This window comes from Cydia amplana, chromosome 13 (genome assembly GCF_948474715.1).
Source record: "Cydia amplana chromosome 13, ilCydAmpl1.1, whole genome shotgun sequence".
NCBI classification, from domain to species: Eukaryota; Metazoa; Arthropoda; class Insecta; order Lepidoptera; family Tortricidae; genus Cydia; species Cydia amplana.
This window is the reverse complement of record NC_086081.1, coordinates 12,706,810-12,726,518: the sequence shown is the minus strand read 5'-3', so window position 1 is coordinate 12,726,518 and position 19,709 is coordinate 12,706,810. Positions and strand designations below refer to the sequence as shown.

Below are 19,709 nucleotides of genomic sequence, written 5' to 3'. Positions count from 1 at the left end.
ATCTTACAATTAGTGCACCGTGCTATTACATAGTGCATTGACGCCGATTATACACGGATTTTACTTCATGAACTGTCATCAAACTAGAGTCGGACCACGCTAAGTCTGCAGGGCATTTGAGTAGCTTTACTTCAAACTCGGGCAAATCCATCTGTCAGATTATGCCATTTGGGTATTAAGAAAAGGTAATAGGGTAGATATTTGCTGAGAGGGTCAAATGGATTTACTCGAGTTTGAACTGTTTGAAGTTAAGCGACACATTTGAAATAAAAAACCGGCCAAGTGCGAGTCGGACTCGCGCACGGAGGGTTCCGCACCATCAACAAAAAATAGAGCAAAAAAGTCGTGTTTGTTGTATGGGAGCCCCCTTAAATATTTATTTTATTTTATTTTTAGTATTTGTTGTTATAGCGGCAACAGAGATACCTCATTTGTGAAAATTTCAACTGTTTAGCTATCGCGGTTCATGAGATACAGCCTGGTGACAGACGGACGGACGGACAGCGAAGTCTTAGTAATAGGATCCCGTTTTTAACCCTTTGGGTACGAAACCCTAAAAAGACAATGTCATAATGTCAAATTTCTATGAAAATATGACGTTTATAAATGACACACCCTCGGTTTAGTCTGTTCAGCCCTATAGTAGCACGGTTGCATTTTTATCGTTTATCACCATGCCATGTCAGGTAAAGTGACGGGCATAATGATAGTCGATAAAAATGGAACCGTGCTGAGCCCCCTGGTCTGTGCAAAGTTAGCTTAGCTGGAGCGGACTATAAAGGGGCCCACTGATTATCAGTCCGCCGGGCGATATCATCCTGTCAGTTAGAACAAAAAGTTGACAGTTCCGAACAACTGACAGGCTGATATCGTCCGGCGGACTGATAATCAGTACCCTTAATTAGGTATTAAGGTACCTACTTACACATTTTCGTGTCATGTAAACTGTTACATGAAACCAAGATGTAAACAAGTACCTACCTGTAGGTATAGGGGGGGGGGGGCGTAAACGACCGACGGATTTAAATAATTTAATCCGGGCGATATTACGATAGGTTCAATTTTGGCATTATTAAACATGATTATTTTGGAAGGAAGTAACTAAATTACGTTCACCCAATTTTGTTCGCGTTACAGTACTTACAGTAATAATTAAGAGGGGGCGTAAAGCATAATTTGTCCATCATCCCAAACTCGATTTGGTAATAACATTCAAATTTCGAACATCTCTAAAAAAAAAAGCAATTTGACCCCTATTCTAATATCAGTCGAGATGACGTTTTATTCGAAATGAAATGTCAAGTGCATACAATTTTGACAAATTATTCTATTATGAAACTCACTTCGTTCGATTCATAAACCCACACTCGAGTTTTAATGCCATTCATTATGTGGCAGTCACATAAACTACTATTTTGTAATTGCACGAACTTTATTAGGAAATAAAGGATATCTCCTATAAAAAAACCACTGATCAATATTGCCTTGACTTCAAGTTAATTGTGCTAATAATTTACTAAAACACGTCAAATCAACTAACCCAATGTGTGTGGAGCGTGCAATCTGAACATTCATCTTACAACTAGTGCACAATTACACAGTGCATTAACGCCAATTATATCGATTTTATTTTAGTAACGACTAGAATTAGCACCCGTGAAAATATGATACATTGGACGGTTGGATTGGGAAGTGCGTGCCGGGGGTACTAAAATCGGCAGCGCACATCGCAATATAAATTGTCAACATTAGCGCTCCTCTTTCAGTTTTTTTTACCTATAAAAAAATCGAAACCAGTTCGCACGTCTATGTAAATGATAAATTAAACACGAAAAATCTGGTAACATTAAATATGCTGATGTTTTCTATATAATCCATTAATAATTTTTTGGCAATAATTTCATTTGTGTTGCAAGCTTTTATCGCTGACTGTACTTTTCTTACCACAGGCAACTAATAAGTACTCATCGAGACAATTCTAAAAACCCCAAACACTATTAGGTTGCATTGTTTCATCACAGAGTTCCTATTTCCACCTCCTGTTTCCATCATCAGATCAACTCGATGGTACCATAATATTGCATTGTCACCCGACTTATAGGGATCGGAACCGGTTTTGTGCAAAAACTTAGAAATAACCATATTTTTCGAATTATTTTATACTCGAAATGTAGGACTCAGTTGTGTTTTTAGGTTACGACTTCGTATTATTAGATTGCTCAATTAGAAATGAAGTAATTAGCAAAGAACGAAAAAATACCGTTTCCGTTCCCATACAAAAAATACCGGTATCCGATCCCTGCGTAGGTATGCAAATTTTAGCTCAATCGGAAATCGGGAAGTGGGTCAAATTTAGCCTTAAAAATTTGACCCACACTAACAAACCATCCAACATACGTAGGTATAGGTACTAACATGACAAGTAAATAATATAAACCGGGTAACACGATTCACCATTCGACATACAGGTATCTTTAATCACCTTGTACCTTGAATTAAAATTGCAGCAATAATTAGCAATCTAGAGCGCAAAACAAAGACAAGCACAATGAACTCAACTCGTCGTATCAATTGACAAAAAAATGTTGTGCTCGACTATGTCCATCTAGTGTAATATGACCCCTAATTAGTACAGTCGCCATCAGATATATATCGGAGCGGCCAAGGTGTTCACAATATCTGAACAAGCACTGCCGCCGTGATTGTAACGCCTTGACAATAGAGGCGTGCTCAGATATTTTTGAGCATTTACAATTATACTGGTTTTTCAGCAAAATGGTTGGTAGAATTTGTGAAACACTTTTTATTGCTATTGAGGTCTACTGAATTCGGCGCGCGCGCCGCGAAATATAAAAACAATAAATAAATAAAAATAAAATATCTTTATTTCAGAATATTAAAAATTCCATACAATATTGTTAGTACTATAATACATTACAGCTACATGTTAGTAAGTACAATAAAATTAATCATTAACATAACACAACACACACATACATATATTATGCATAATTAAGATATCCGTACGTTAAACAAAAGCGGTTTTTAGCAAGTTTGAACTTTATTCATATATAAATAAGGACATGCTTAAAATATCGCTGTGCTAATTCTAAACCTTTTTTAAAGTAATAAAATGGTGCTGAATTAAGCTGTATCTCATTATAAGAGCAATTACTGAGGTTACGGCTAAATTTACGATCGCCTTTTTTGTATTATAACATACATTTTGTTGGGAAGTAGGCAGAAGGGGTAACTTGGGGACGGAAGGACTAACATTAGACAAAGGAAATATTCCCTAATTATATGAACGTGGCTGACATTTGTGTAGTGTACTTTTTACAATCTAATTTACCAGCTTTAGGGTAAATTTTACAATTAGTTACCCCATCCGTCCTCTGTTACCCCACTTGAAGGTAATTTATATTATAACACTCCTAGCACATGATTGGCGCGAGAGTATCTCGCGGCGAGATAGACTAGCCCTCTTTTCCTAACTATGTTAATAAAAGAGGGACGGGTAGTCTATCTCGCCGCGAGATACTGTCGCGCCAATCATGACTGTGCTAGCCCGGCTGGAAGAAACATATATTATCAAAATTAATAGTGCGAGTTTTCCCAGAGGTAACACCTAGCTAGATCGATTTTTCGCCCCCTAAAACCCCCATCGCAAATATCATCGAAATCTTTAGAGCCATTTCTGCGATCCCCTAAATATATAAATATAACATCCATACTAATATTATAAATGCGAAAGTGTGTCTGTCTGTCTGTCTGTTACCTCTTTACGCTTAAACCGCTGAACCGATTTAGTTGAAATTTGATATGAAGATAGTTTGAGTCCCGGGGAAGGACATAGGATACTTTTTATCTCAGAACTCACCCCTTAAGGGGGTGAAAAGGGGGGCGGAAATTTGTATGGGCAATCAATAACCGCTGAACCGATTTAGTTGAAATTTGGTATGGAGATAGTTTGAGTCCCGGGGAAGGACATAGGGTAGATTTTATCCCAAAAATCTCCCTTTAAGGGGGTGAAAAGGGGGGTGGAAGTTTGTATGGGGAATCATTAAAAAGCAGATTGGGTAAAAATAAGCTACCCAAATTACTAACTTCACGCAGACGAAGTCGCGGTCAAAAGCTAGTATATATATATATATATACAACAATTGCTTGTTTAAATGTATAAGATAAGATAAGACCTGCAAATGACGTCCCAAACCGCTTTATTGAATATATGAATACCACATCGCACGAGATGACCCTTCCTGCATAAGTCATAGCGGTCATAGATCCACCGGTCAGACCGGTCGGCTTTCGACTTTCCTCCGCGTTATGCCATGTTTTGTAACAGCTTTCTTGGCGATGAGATAACTGAATTATGTCTGACATGCGTGGAGTAATCGCCAGTTAATTGTCGCTTATTTGTAGTTGGACACTTTCGGGCGGAGTTATGTTTGGCGCGAAATTACAGTTGACAAGTTGGTGTGATTGGCAGTGCTCGGAATAGGTAGTGCCTATTTACCTAAACTTCAGATGAGGACCTAACTAAGAGTGGTTACAACCACCAAAAAATATTATTTATTAATATTGTTCGCGGGATTTCCCGGGATTCATAAGAGTACCTAATCGACATATAATCAGACTCGGCGTCAAATTATTAGTAAAATTCAATAGTTTAATTCAGAAAAATGCGTGTCGTGACATATAACGTACTGTGTAGAAAATTGATCAAAAATGTAATGTGTATGTGTGTAACGAGGTAATTGAAATAAAAACTGGTTATCATATGTTTCAAACATTTAATGTACAAATTTGTATTAAATAAACAAATCAACGTAACCATTCAAACTATCGGCATTAAACAATTGCATTTAGTTAATAATTTGACCCCGAGTCTGAGTATATGTCGATTAGGTACTCTTATGAATCCCGGGAAATCCCGCGAACAATAATAATAAATAATATTTTTTGGTGGTTGTAACCACTCTTAGTTAGGTCCTCCTCTGAAGTTTAGGTAAATAGGCACTACCTATTCCGAGCACTGGTGATTGGACTAAATACACAAATAATTTTTAAGAAAAAAAAACCGACTTCTATGCGGCCCGGTGAAAGATTATTGTAGATGGTGCGCTATGTAGAAAAGGAAGCATTTCGTTTCTGTAAGGCTCGCAGTTCTAACCTAACCTAACCCACTTTTGTTCGGTTCTGTGAGGATAGCAGTTCAAACCTAACCTAACCCACTTAACGGCGCATGCGGTGCGGTGTACGGGGGTTTGAGCGGGAGGGGTTTGGCCTCATCATACTTTATACCTACATTTTATGTTAGGTAATCATAGTGGTTTATTTAGTTTAGGTATCATAGTGGTTTTCCGGGTCAAGGTCCGGGTCTGTGTCCGAGTCCGGATCCGAGTCCGGGTCTAGTCCAGGTCTGAGTCCGAATCCGAGTCCTTGTCCGAACCGGATCCGGGTACGAGTCCGGATCTGGATCCGAGTCCGGGTCCCAGTCCAAGTCAAAGTCGAAATTCGAAATCACCAAACATGTACTATGCGTCGTTGAAGAGTTCTGTTCTGATCATCATCAGCAGTTCCGCTTCATCAAATGCCACAGTTTGTAATGTAAATGCTTGATTTTCTGATGAAAATATATAAAATTATATACGTATGCCTTTAAGATTTGAGGAGTTCCCTCAATTCCTCATGGATCCCATGTTCAGGACTTGAGATTGACATAAATGTGCCTAAAAACCTAACTTGCTTAACAAACATAACGAAAAGGACAAATCGCCAAATGCGAGCTATGCGTCGTTGAAGAGTTCCGTTATGATCATCATCAGCAGTTCCACTGCATCAAATGCGACAGTTTTTAATGAAAATGCTTAATTTTTTGATGAAAATCGAAAATCTCTATATGCATGCCTTTAAGATTTGAGGAGTTCCCTCGATTCCTCATGGATCCCATCATCAGAACTCGAGCTTGACAAAAATGTGGCTTAAAAACTTAACTTGCTTAACAAACATAACGAAGAGGACAAATCGTCAAACGTGTACTATGCGTCGTTGAAGAGTTCCGTTCTGATCATCATCAGCAGTTCCACTTCATCAAATGTCACTTTTTTAAATGTATATGCTTGATTTGTTGATAAAAACACAAAAATCACTATATGTATGCCTTTAAGATTTGAGGAGTTCCCTCGATTCCTCATGGATGGGTTTTGACAAAAACGGGACTAATCTGTATGCATATACATACAATAAAAAAAATTTTTTCAAAATCGGTCCAGTAATGACGGAGATATGGAGTAACAAACATAAAAAAAAATAAAAAAAATAAAAAACATACAACCGAATTGATAACCTCCTCCTTTTAGATTTGGAAGTCGGTTAAAAAACACAACCGAATTGATAACCTCCTTCTTTGAGATTTGGAAGTCGATTAAAAAAACAAATACAAATTTATATGTGAATATGTAGACGTCCTACTAATATGCTTAGGAAAATTATGTCGTGGGTGAAAGCTTTGTAAGAAGTACGTGGATATCTTTAGATATTAAATGCCAGATGGTTGTACATAGATACTAATGTGCCGTCGGAAAGATTCAAAAATTGCGAAAATTTCACCTTTAAAATTTCGGAAACCTCTCATGTTTTTGTATGGTGATAGACATTTTCCATTTCCAAAATAGTTTTCTTAAATACCTATGAAATTTCCGAGCTTTTTCCAACTTTTTTAAACTTTCCGCAACTAGCACATTTATAGCTGTAGTTGTTTGTAGTTAGGGCTTCCAAATACCGGACTTCTCACAATACCGGTATTAATACCGAAACTGTCTTCGTCAATACCGGGATCCCAGGATCCCGGTATTGGATATGAATCGCTTAAAAATATATAGTTTTATTAAAAAGGGGAATTAAAAAGGCTCACTGGAATACCAGATATGTCCTAAAAGCTATTACAACAATAAACAATCAATGCTGCCATCTGCAATAATTTTATTTCACACTCCAGGTTGGCAATAATTTTATCCAATTTGTTGACTTCACCTCACCAGTCACATTTGTAGTCCAACTTAACCAACCAGACAACATTTTTTCAAATTTCCATCAACATTGGTTTGCCATTATTACAGTTATCCTTGCTCTTTCGTTTTATTTTTTGATAAAATTATAAGAACTAATTATGTTAAATTTAATGTCACTATCATCATATTCATCACTCACATAACTTCAGGATTCATCCACCACCAACCACCAAATATTTATCTGACGCCTTAGCCAACGATCTTCTTTCAATAATAAAATGCGGGCTAGAGACCAGTTAGAGTTAGACCAAGTAAAGTCTGCAACGATTTTGATAGCATATGCAGTACGCAGTGCAAGTGTTATTTGTACGTCATAATTTCATAGAAGTTTAATATAATACTTGCACTGCGCGTGCTATCAAAATCGTTGCAGACTTTTCTTGGTCTAACTCTAGATGCGTCTGACATTTAGTAAGCTTTTTGATACAACCGAATATAATGGATTTAAAGGGTTTATACTGCGCATTTCCCTCATTTTTAAAAATACCGGGATCCCGGTATTGCCTTTAAAAATACCGGTATTGAAAAATGCGTTTAAAAGGACGGGATCCCGGGATCCCGAAATACCGGGATCCCGGTATTGGAAGCCCTATTTGTAGTACATACCTGTTGTTGTTGTAGGTATATATTGTTGAGTTAGGTACTTTTTTTCATTCTTATCTCTTTAATTATAGTATTGATACTATTGCCTTCACCTGCGACTTTTGCTTAGCCATCAAACTTTATACTTCCATGCATCTTTAATCCCCAATTTCTCCATAGAGATTTAAGGATAATTTTAAAGTAAAACATGGATGGCATTTTTATAGGTAAAAGTCTACAAAGCAGTGTTGTGAATAACGCCTATTTTTAGGCTTAAAGACTCGAGTCCTAAAGACTCGACTATATTTGAGAATTGTATTTATTTATTTTACGTGTATGGATGGCCTTTGAGGCGTTAAGCCTCGATAGTCTTAAGGGTTCGAGTCTTTAAGCCTCGAAATGAGCGTTATTCACAACACTCTACAAAGGCATCTCTCTTGTCTCGTAAATCTTTCGTTAATGTGTATAGAAACTGAATAAGCAACGCAGAGCAAAGTAGGTACACAGAGCAAGTATTTGTATTGTCTTCTTTTATTGAGCTGTGCAATAAAGAGTATTTGTATTGTATTGTATTGCACACATCATTTAGATACTTTAGATTATCATTAGTCGATAACTCATCGATTACAATGAGATCGTTGATGAACGGCCGACTGAGTAGAGGAGCATTATCTATGGTACATTACCTGCGATATATCGTAGCCAAGAACATTACGCTTAATGCTCCAGAGGTTTTATAGCCGAGACGGCACCGGAATTAGAATTCGTTAAACTGCATGTTGTAGAACGTTTGAGATATTCAAAAATTTGGGAATTTAAACAAGTTAATGCATAAGTTTACATCGTGGGCTGGTAAAACCCGACATATTTTACGATGTATTCTTGACTAAAGACTAGAATGTCATACAAATTATTCTGAAATCAGTCTTGTTTAAGAGATAACTAGCGACCCTTCCCAGCTTTGAACGGGTTACACAAATTATAAACCCTTAACCTTCCTCAAGTCAAGAATCATTATATCGATAGTTGAAAACCGCATGAAAATCCGTTCAAGAGTTTTTGAGTTTATCGCGAACATACAAACACACAAACAGAAAGACGCATCGCGGTGGGGGACTTTGTTTTATAAGGTGTAGTGATGAAAATTCTTGTGAAAATTTGTTTCTGTAATAACTTAGTTAAAATACTGGGGTAAATAAGTGCAGAAGTGATTGGAGAAGTACCTATGCACTTTTTTCTCAGGCGATGCCGTTTGGCACGATTGTTCCTTAGGTCAAAAAAGCTGATTTGGCCCGAATATTTATAATATAACCCACTAACTTCTACCCGCGACTTCGTCTGCGTGCAATGATGATGATGATGGCCTAAAACTATTTTCATAATAAATCTCATCTAAATCGGTTCAGCGGTTTAAGCGTGAGACAAACAGACGGTTACTTTCGCATTTATAACACTAGTAGGGATGGGATAAATCCACAACACATTTGTAGAAAGCGCAACATGTGGTCAGTCAGCCAATAATGGACCGTTGTTAAGCTAACCATAAATAACTTACAAGAATCGAAATTGCCTAGTCAGCTCACTGGTTACTTTCTCATTTCTCAAACATAAACCAGCATTAAATTGAGTAAATTTTCTGTATTTCCTAATATTCATTTATTTTTTACGATCCTATCATGGTGTCCCACTGCTGGGCAAAAGGACTCTCCCCTTGTCTTCCGCGACTCCCGACATAGTGCCTCCGGTCCTTTTTTTCCATATATTTTATTATTATAAGAGTTAGGAGCGAAAAAAGAATTCCAAAAAAATTTGGAAGCGCTTAACTCTTAGTAATAGGTTATTAAAAAGTCCGGGGCAGAGGAAAATGGAGACTTTTGTATAGAGAAGCGATCGTCCACTTTCCTCTTAAGTTGTTCAGTCTAGTATAATGTAAAATATAACATGCATTGCGACTTTTCTATTTTTTTTTTCATTGTTATCATGCAAAGGCCACTGTTATATTAAGTATTAATAATTTTTTAATTAGGTTATATTTATATATGTACTAATGCATTCTTTTACTGTTAAATTTCTATTTATTCAATTCAATTCATTCAATTATTCATTTATTTACTCACAGACTATAATGGTCCACACATAATATTACACAACACAATACAAATTATATTATATAATTTGTATATTATAATATTATTTGTATATTTGTTTATGTTTATTATTTGTATTTGTAATTTGTTTGTGTGTATATTATATACATTACAATAAAAATTAAATTAAAATTAATTATAAATTACATTAAATGAATCCGCTAGTCACTTACCTACTGGCACGGCACGGCCCCCGTACGTGCACACTTATACAGTGATTCATGTAGGGGCAGTCCAGCCGGTCCGCGATCATGGCTAGGACGCTGTTGCGGCTGGCGCGCACTCTGCTGAGCATCGCCGCGCACCGCTTGCGCAGAGTGGCGTAAAAGCAATCGGCGCCCGCTTCTGCGAACATGCTCGATGCACTACAGTGGCGCGGCAGCCGCAACATCACCCTGAACGCGTTATTATATTGGACGCGTAGGGAGTTAAACGACTTTTGAGTGAAATGAGCCCACAGATTGCTAGTGTAGAAAGAAGTACAGTACGCCTTAAAAAGAGTTATTTTCACTAAAGATGAACAACGTGCAAATCTGTGGGCGATCATGTTCGCTCGTGCCGCCAACTACCTACGCTCCCGCTCCATATCCGCGTTATCTTTTAGGTCCTCGGTTAACACATGGCCGAGGTACTTAAACTGTTGAACCCTGCTAAGAGGTACTCCATTAAGAACAAGAGAGGGAACGTATTGTGGGCCCCTGGGCCCCCCTTGAACACCATGATTTCACTCTTAGCAGAGTTATAAATTAGGCCATGTTCGGATACATATTTTTCACATGTCTGCAGCAGTGTCCTATGGCCACAAACCGAAGCGCTCAACAACACCACCAAAACCCTTTTATGTTTACTTGTAGCAATGTGTGTTCAAAACTTGCATTTGCATTTCATTAATAGTGATTGTAGGTACTTTTGTTTTTGTTTGTCATTCATCGTTACTTCTGTTCTACTCATTTCCTCTAAGGTTAACTGGAAGAGATCCCATACAGGAATAAGATCACCTTTGTTGTATTTAATTTACTCTGTAACTGTGTTTCTCGTGTTTTTATTTCTATGTAAAATAAAGTATATACATACATACATAGGTACAAATTATTAATCAAACGTTATTTGCTTGCAACTAAAACCACACTCACTACCAATGAGCATGCTAACTCTATTTAATTACGCCATAATCAGTGCTTTTTTGCCGACTATTCTGCACCATTGTCGTACATTCACACGACTCGCACTTTTTCGACCATCAACATACAATGAGGTATATGGAGCATGCATCTAAACGCTTTACGTAACACGTTTTCACTTACGAAATAGTATGAGAAAAACCAATGGTACACTAATATGACGTATGGTGTAATTAAAAACAATCTTAACATTAGCAACATATAGTTCACATTCTAACTAACCATCTACCTATGTATACCTACATGAGATGTGAGATTACGAAATCGACTTTTGGTGCGAAAATTTGAGGTGTCATGTGAAATTGTTGACATAATGTTACGTGTTTGCAGTTTTTGCTAATGAAATGAAAACCGAGATTTTAAAGGTGGTAGCCGAAATATTAAAACTAGCAACATTTTTAACTCATACGAATTCGCCGCCATAAAGCCACTCTCATACAATCTAAGTCATGCTTAAATTTAAAGAGCGAGTACAAGTTTTGTATGTACAACTTCTACCACGAGCTTGACACTGACATATTCGCTAGCGTGTGCGTAACTTACTTTATATGCATCTCGCTTGTACTGGCATAATAGTGCGAGCGATATGTATAGAAAGTAAGTTACGCAGACGTTAGCAAATATGTCAGTGTGAAACTCGTAGTAGCCTTACTAAACAACTTACTATGAACTAGTCAGTTAATGACACACTAGGTTTAGTTAGGCGTAGTCTAAACCAACAAAGCAATCCTGTTAAGCTGAGGTTCGTTAATGCCTGATTTTGATACTGGTTGGTTTCTCTAGGGTTGATTTTTATGTAAGATAGTATGTAATATATAGTACGTAAGCTCAAAGTACCTTCCCAACCGGAAGAAAGCATGACACTTGGCATTTATGTAGCTTAAGATCTAGGTAAAAAAGTGGAAAAAATTGTTTACTGGTTTCAACTTTACCTCAATTTCCCATTGTACAGTTATTCAATGCTAGAAAAACGATTGGGTAGATGCATCCACCTGACAAGTTGCTTCCTTTTCTATTTTCTTTCTTACCTATCTATATTTATAATACACGTGCCAAATTTCATGCTTTCTTTTAATATATAGGACTATACTTTTAAAATTTGTTGGGGGAATGAGCGGGATTAATACAGATAAGGCAAATAAATTAACAAAACCATATTTTTAATTTCAGCCTTGGAAGGCGATAGACCACCCGCCACCCCAACCACCGGAACCAGTGCACCAGCCAACCCGCGCTGGAGCCTGGATAGAGTCTCTCGAGTTCCTAAGGTCGGTAGAAGAGGTGCCGCCACGGCGAAGACCTGTTCGGAAACGGAAACGCCGGCCGCTGCCTTATCCAGACACGGAACCGCTCGAAAGACACCAAGAAAGCATACAAGCCGCCCATACAGAGTTCCACGACCACACAATTGATGCCCCGAAGAGAAGACGCAAAAGACCAGATCACGTCAACTACCAACTGACAGAACAACCAGCACTAGTCGACGATAGACCGCTACGAAGACAGGGCTTAAGAAATAAACGACCTGATTACGATGGACAGTTTGATGAACCAAGCCAAGCTGATTTTGAGCAATTAGAATCCAAACTCGAACATCCTCAACCATTTCCTAAATATAAGCATTTCGATTACGACTATTTAGACACAGAACATAATACGGAGGGCCCACAAGGAAACATAAGATTAGAAACGGATGTGACTGATGGCCCTTACAATGTAAGAAATGAATATGACCATAAATATGAAACATCTTATAATAGACCAAACGGTTTTGAAGGAAAAAACAAACATATTATTGGAGCATCACAATCTGAATCCATATCATCAGACGAAGATAATTTTGAAGAAGCTACAATGGAAGAACCAAAAGCACAGAGTACAGATAATGTTACATCCAATCCAGAAAATAATCCAAACATTATGGTTGCGATTAACAGACCAAAGGTAAGATGAATTTATTTTATGATAATTATGATGTATTATCAATCCCAAGAAAAACATAAATGTGAAATGGGAGCCAAGTTCAATATTAAGAATATGTGTCGTTGTTGACTCGCCGACAAAAGAATTGAGATATTTGAGATCTATATGGGTGCCAATTTCTGTGCTGTGTAGAAAATCCTGAAATTATAAAGGATTTGTCTTGGCCAGTTTTTACGTATCGGCATATAGGTAACATATATTTATCTATGTTACTTTTTCAAAAATTTGGTTTGTTTTTAAAAACTAGCCAAGACAAAGCCTTTATAATTTCAGGATTTTAAACGTTAATTTATCAATAACTGTTTGAGCTGTTTATGAAATTTTGAATTTTGTACAAGCTAAGGGACTTGAATACATGTGCCAAATTTCATGTGTGTAGGTTAAGTAGGTTTCAAGTTGTGAAGGGGTCAAAAGTAGCTCGAAATGGTTCGTGTAATATTACACACGGTTGCTGCGTCGCCAGTTCCTTTTTCTTTGAACTTGGCTGGACACCGGGCTACCGCGTGTCTAGATTATGATGCATGTTTATGTCAAATGCGACACGTCAAACAAATACATGAGCAAGCTTAAAGTTTCTTACTTAGTCTAGTCATTTTAGGTAACAAAAACAAAATAAGTCATGCAGTCTTAAAATAGGTAGTCTAGTCTGCCTATCACTATGGGAAAATAGGAGTTGGAAAGGTTTCATGCAGTCGGCCACCGGACTATTAGCTATAACCCGAAGTTAACGGAGTTTAGAAAATAAATACCGTGTAGACTAATTCGCTTAAAATACTCATAAAAAGTTGTTCCTGCCGGAACAATCTATCCCGAGAACGTCCGGTCCCGGGTCCCGGTTTCCCCTACTGCCAGATATTCAGATTTACAAAATATTAACAGTTTTAATCATGTATTGTGCAAAATACGTACCTATCTATATATTATTTTCTTTTTAGGTTCAAAAATTGAATTTAGGTATTATAATTAATGGCACAGAACACAGTTATCTTCCTTTGTTAATACCGTTAGAGGAAATGTATAGTCACGTAGAGGATTTAATTGTTACACAAACAATTAACGGTAATACAAGTATAACAAATAGTGTATTCAATACAGACCCCACAAGAAAACAAACTACCAATATGAGTTTACCAACACAGTCTCCTAAAATTTCTGTGTCTAACGCTATTTGGGACGAAAATACAGAGCCAGTGGAAAATTCTACCTATGGTGGCAAATCATCACAGAACGTTATAGCAAAAGACAGTGTTTTGAAAAATACCACAGATAATACAAGTAATATAACAAATGATATAAGCTTATGCAATACAGATAAAGAAATAAACAATATGAGTTCGGTAAAACCGCAGCAAAAACATTTTAATTCACACGATATTTTGGAAAATGATAAAGATGAAGAATTAAGTTACGGAGACAAATTGGCACATGACGTTATTGCAGGAGGCGGTCTTTTGAATTCACAATATTGGTCCGGAAAACCCAATATTGGCCATCGCCCTAAAGACCCAAAAATCTTTAATATGCCAATGCCGATAGTAAAAGCTTTTCTTCCTTACAATGTTCGGAACCAGAATACACACTCCACAGAAAAAAATAATTATTCAACGAAAAAAGTTATAACAAGTAAAGGCTCCTCGTATAGCAACACAGAAAAAATCATTACTCTAGTAAATTATCTAGACTTGAACAGCAAAAAGACAAATAACATACATTTATCAATACCGGCAATCAAAAAAAATCTTGTTGCTTACGGTGTTTCTAATAACGATACTGAAAGGGTAAAAGATTTCGCCCACGTCGAAAACCTAACACAAAAGGGTATTCCTGCTTATTACTTCTCGGAAACTAACGGAGGAAAATCTTATAGTTCAATTTATTTAGACCATGATGATAATAAATTTCACTACATTATTTTTCCAATATCACCAACAAAGTTTATAGCGATTCATTATCGTTTGAAAGACAATGAGAATATATCCAACAAGGACAAGGCAAAAGAAATAAACACCCATTCTGCTATAATGGAAGATATTACATATATACCGAAGGAAAAATTCGTTGCTGCCTACGGTAAAGAAACTATATTACTTGATACACCAAACAGTACAAATCAGTTCCGCGATGAAACTGGTGTCATCAAATATAGCAGAAAACGTTTAAATAACGGATACTTTTCAAAGAAATGGATTAATACAAATAAATTTATGGGTAAAGTAAATGTTCTCCTGGGGGTTCTACCGCTAGAAAAAACTTTTGAATTAGAACTGGTACCAGAAGAATTGGAGGTTGTAATAATATATCATATCAAAATGTCCATACTTACACAACTAATATTAACGTGAAACGATAATATTTAATTAACATTAATTCCATTTGTAAACATTTGTCTAACCCAATTTCCGTGTAACTTGATTTGTGCTTATTTTTAGGGTTCCGTACCTCAAACTCGGAACTCTTATAGGACACAAAATAGTTCTTTACCTATAAATGACAGGAAAACCTATTAGAAATGTGCAGTCAAGCGTGAGTCGGACTTAATGTACAGAACCCTCGGAACGCGAGTCCGACTTTTTTTTTTAATATCGGTAGCTATGGACTAATTTTTTCGTTCATTTCAAAGGAGCTTATTCACGACAATAAGAATACCTAACCTAACATCCATCTCTGAGAAGCGTATAATAATGTCTTGAAACGTAATGTAAAAAAAAAGGTCGTGAAGGCTATGACTTGCCAAAACATATTACAAAACATATAGGTAGTGCTCTAGGGGTAGCAAGTGCGTTGCCGGCCTTTAATATGTATTTTCTTGAAGATTAAAGGAAGGAATAAATTATATTAATTTTTTATTTAAACTAGAGGGACCTGGCCTTATCGTCGCTTACTATCAGATGAAGTAAACTCTAAAGAAATGTCTTCTCTCTCTTCAATCACTGCACTGATAAAGTTCCTATGTGTAGGATTATTCAAACTAATGCCCTTGAATATTAAAATTTAGTTCACATACTGATACGAGTAACCTATGTAACTGTGGTCTAATTCGTTATAATTTATTTATTATCTAAATAACCTGTTTGTTTTCATAACCGGATAGTCCTTCTTATCAATGTCATATTTGATTGTATTTGTGTTCTATTCTATTATTGTTGACATATTCTTTTTTCAGGAAAGTGGAATTATTGACCCGATTATGCTAAAACAGCTTTTGAAGAGATCAAATGGATCTAGTTTGAGTGAAATGTTGCAACGACACAATTTGTCATTGACAGATTTGTTGCAAGGCAGAAATGAAGCTATTTCTGCATTAAATTCTGGCGCTACGAACGAGCCTCAACAGTCAGATATTTCATTGGAAAGTAACTCCAAACTCAATGAAGAAGAAACCAAATATTCTACAAGACAAACATTGTCAAAAGAAAAAATTGCACCGACGGAATCAAGTTCAGATGAAGATACAAAGGGACATAAAAATAATGGAAATACTGAAAATGATGAACAAGTTGCTAATAAGGACGCAAATGAAACAGAAAACAAAAAATCAAAGCCAAGAATGAGCACCAGACGACGTTTTCCTACCGGTATTCGCAGAAAGCTAAGGATGAGGCCAACGTTAAATAGTACTCTTAAAGCTCAGTTAAGCAGAGATTTAATAGCCTTAAGTGCAAGAAAGTATTCTAATAATAACAAGAATGTTACAAAATCTAGAGAATGGAAAGATATAGTTCCCATGATGCCTGACCGGAGTAAAACTGACAATAATGAAAATAGTAAAGACGAAGTTATGGAAACCGCACCAACAACTACAGATGGTCCTGTTGAGACAACGACATCTAGTTTGAAGATTTCTAGTTCATCGTACTCACTTTCGGGCGGAAAAAACGTTAGCAACGCGAAGGATAACGAAGTTGAAAACGTCGCAGCAACTACCACAGAAGCAACGGCAACAATTACCATAGAAGTTATGCCTGACGAAATAATGAGCGAAATCGAAAAACCAAAGATTGCACCAATCGTGAGGCCTACTGCCAACAACTTTACACTCAGACGCCAAGCGTTCAACAACAAATTAAAACGAAAACGTCTCAAACAAAAAAGTTCTACAACAGAAAATCCGTCGGACGATTTGATGAGGAATTTCCTTGGAATGGCAAATTTGGTATCAGCTTCACAATTTATAGAAAGGACTCAGAAACCACATACGACTCTCAAAATGGATAATACGGAGTTTACGACGGAATTAGAAGATTTTCTGACAACAGAGACGCCGCCGGAAACTGTTGATGGCGGAGTAAAATCTACTTCGAGATTTACGACTTCAACCACGCCGAGAATTCACGCACAGACGAGTAGTACGAGCACTACGGAACAAACAGCGAAATTTGAAATTCAGGAAATATTAAATGATAAAATGAGTAAGTTACACTTGCATCTTAAACTTTCTTTACTTATTTAAGCCAGGCGTATTGTACCCAACACTTTTAGAGGCATATCTTCCCAAGAATCAGAAAGTCACGTTTCACAAACGGTGAAAAAGTGCCAACAAGTCAAAATGTATTATTGTCCTAATGCTAAAAAGTCTAGGTGTTAGAATGTATTTTAGTCAAACTATGCCTATTGCCAGAATGGCCCGGTCATATTTTTAAGCGTTTTTGGCGGTAAATATTTCTTAAAGATAATTAAAATCAAACTTTATTCATTTTATTCTACCATTATTTTTACGAGTAAATGCAGAAATTATGTATTGAATTTTAATAACGTTTCTAATGCACCTAAAACCGAACGAAACAAGTAATTATCAATAATTTAGTTTTCATTTTTGTCTTTTCAGCCAAAGAAAGACTAGCAAAAATACTACGAGAGCGAAACATGACTCTGAACGAGTTAGTGAATCACAGAGAGCGGGGCTCAAGCCACGTTCACCTAGCCGACATATTCCACAACGCCTCCAAAGAACCCAACCCTCCTGAACCATTCCTAACAAAATCTTCTATTGAACCTATATCGAAGGAAACGTATCCACTGCGCGCCATCTTAGAAGCCAACACTTACGAAACAACAACTAGATCGGTATCGTCGCAGGCAGATCAAAAGAATATGCTAATTCCGGTGGTTATGAACTTTGGGAATAATGTCAATGAAAATGGAGAAAGCATGGGTATCATATCGTTATTTAACAAAATAGCTGAAAATGAAGTAACGATAGATAAAACTGATTTAAAAAAGGATTCAAATGGGACGCCGTATGTAAGCTCGATTATAAGTGTGAATGCCACGAACGCTAACGATACAAATAGGGAAAGCAGAGCGATGGAAGAGAGTGAAGATTGGAACGAACTACTGACGTTTATGAAGGCGCACAACATTAGTACATTTGAGGACGACTTACAGGTCCTGGACAAAGGTAAATAAATATAATAGTCATATATAATAATTAGTAAACCTTGAGACAATCTTGTCTTTTTCTTTCCCTCTTTTACTTTTCACCATTTCCTCAATTTTACACTTAATTTAACCGCCGGTTTCTTGATGCACGTTTTTCTACACAAATACACAGCAGAAAAATGGCTTAGCATAATATGCTCATTGCGCAAGCGTCTTTTAATGTATCAAAAATGTTAAAAAGTAGGTAATTTCTTTAACCAAAAACGTCACTTTTGACACTGACGGATCAGTATCATACCGGAAATAGATGGAATAACGAAAACTCGAATTGGCCTGTAAGCCTAGGGTGTTCATTCCATACCTAGATAAAAGCTCATTATAATAAGTTTTAAGCTATTAGTTTTGCGAAAACATCATTGTAATAAGATTTATTAAATAGATATTTAGTTTTAAGCGAGTTTAAAACTTATTAATAATACGATTTACTATCTCCCAACTTATTATTTATTAAGTAAGGAAACTGATGTATGGAGTAAGCACTCTTATGATTAAGCTTACTTATTTCTCTATGCTTAAAATATACTTGCTAAACTTATATGTTTTAAATATTATTTCAGGAAACACGGAAAAGGAATCTCTAGAAAACTTGGAGAAAGACGGTTTGATGATCTTAGAAGACCTTCAGAACCTCGAAAACTTCCAAAGTGGCATCGCATCCGGGTCGGGAGACAATGTAGAAACAAGCATACAGGAGAATAAAGAGAATCTATCAGAAAATCCAGGTATTCTTAATAAGTTACACAACAATACAAAGTCAGTGGCTATCGCTACAGCTAGCATACTGGGTCTAGCTGCAATACTCTTCTTACTAACTTATATAGCCTTTAAATGGAAACAGCAAAGAAATAAGTTGAGAAAGAAGGAAAGCTTCTGCGATGGACCGATTCCTTCGCCAGTTTTCGAGAACAGAAAAGGTAACAAAACGAATTGCAGTAGCCGAAGTATTAGTCCAATGATTTCAAATACTAATATTTATATGAGTACTTTAGAGACAAATAGCGGGAAGGAATCACCTGACTATATGTGGAACTCTCTGAGAAAACCATTCCAGTAACGTTTTCTAATAAGCATAGACTGAAATTGTAAGTTATGTTTTATAATTAACCATAATTTTACAGCCGATGTTTTAAATAGTTTTAAATTAAATAGTGAGTGACCTGATATTATTAGTAAGGGCTATTGTATATTTCTTCAAATTAATTAAGATTGATTTTTAGGTTAGATTTGCACGTGCATTTTTAATTTTTAAGAATTTAGAATGTACATGTCATGCACAAATTAGGCAATTGTTTTGGTATCAT

General features: G+C 36.5%; 2 protein-coding genes across 2 annotated transcripts in view; one reads left to right on the top strand and one right to left on the bottom strand.

Annotated features, from left to right (window-relative positions):
• LOC134653563 (actin-histidine N-methyltransferase) overlaps positions 1-19,709 on the bottom strand; it is a 53,236-nt gene that overhangs the window by 29,183 nt on the left and 4,344 nt on the right. The window lies entirely within an intron of this gene.
• LOC134653547 (putative leucine-rich repeat-containing protein DDB_G0290503) lies at positions 12,835-19,704 on the top strand. Its single transcript, XM_063508927.1, has 4 exons — positions 12,835-12,930; positions 16,133-17,378; positions 17,795-18,367; positions 18,966-19,704. The coding sequence occupies exons 1-4, from the start codon at positions 12,841-12,843 to the stop codon at positions 19,460-19,462; spliced, it is 2,406 nt and encodes an 801-aa protein (XP_063364997.1). The 5' UTR covers positions 12,835-12,840; the 3' UTR covers positions 19,463-19,704.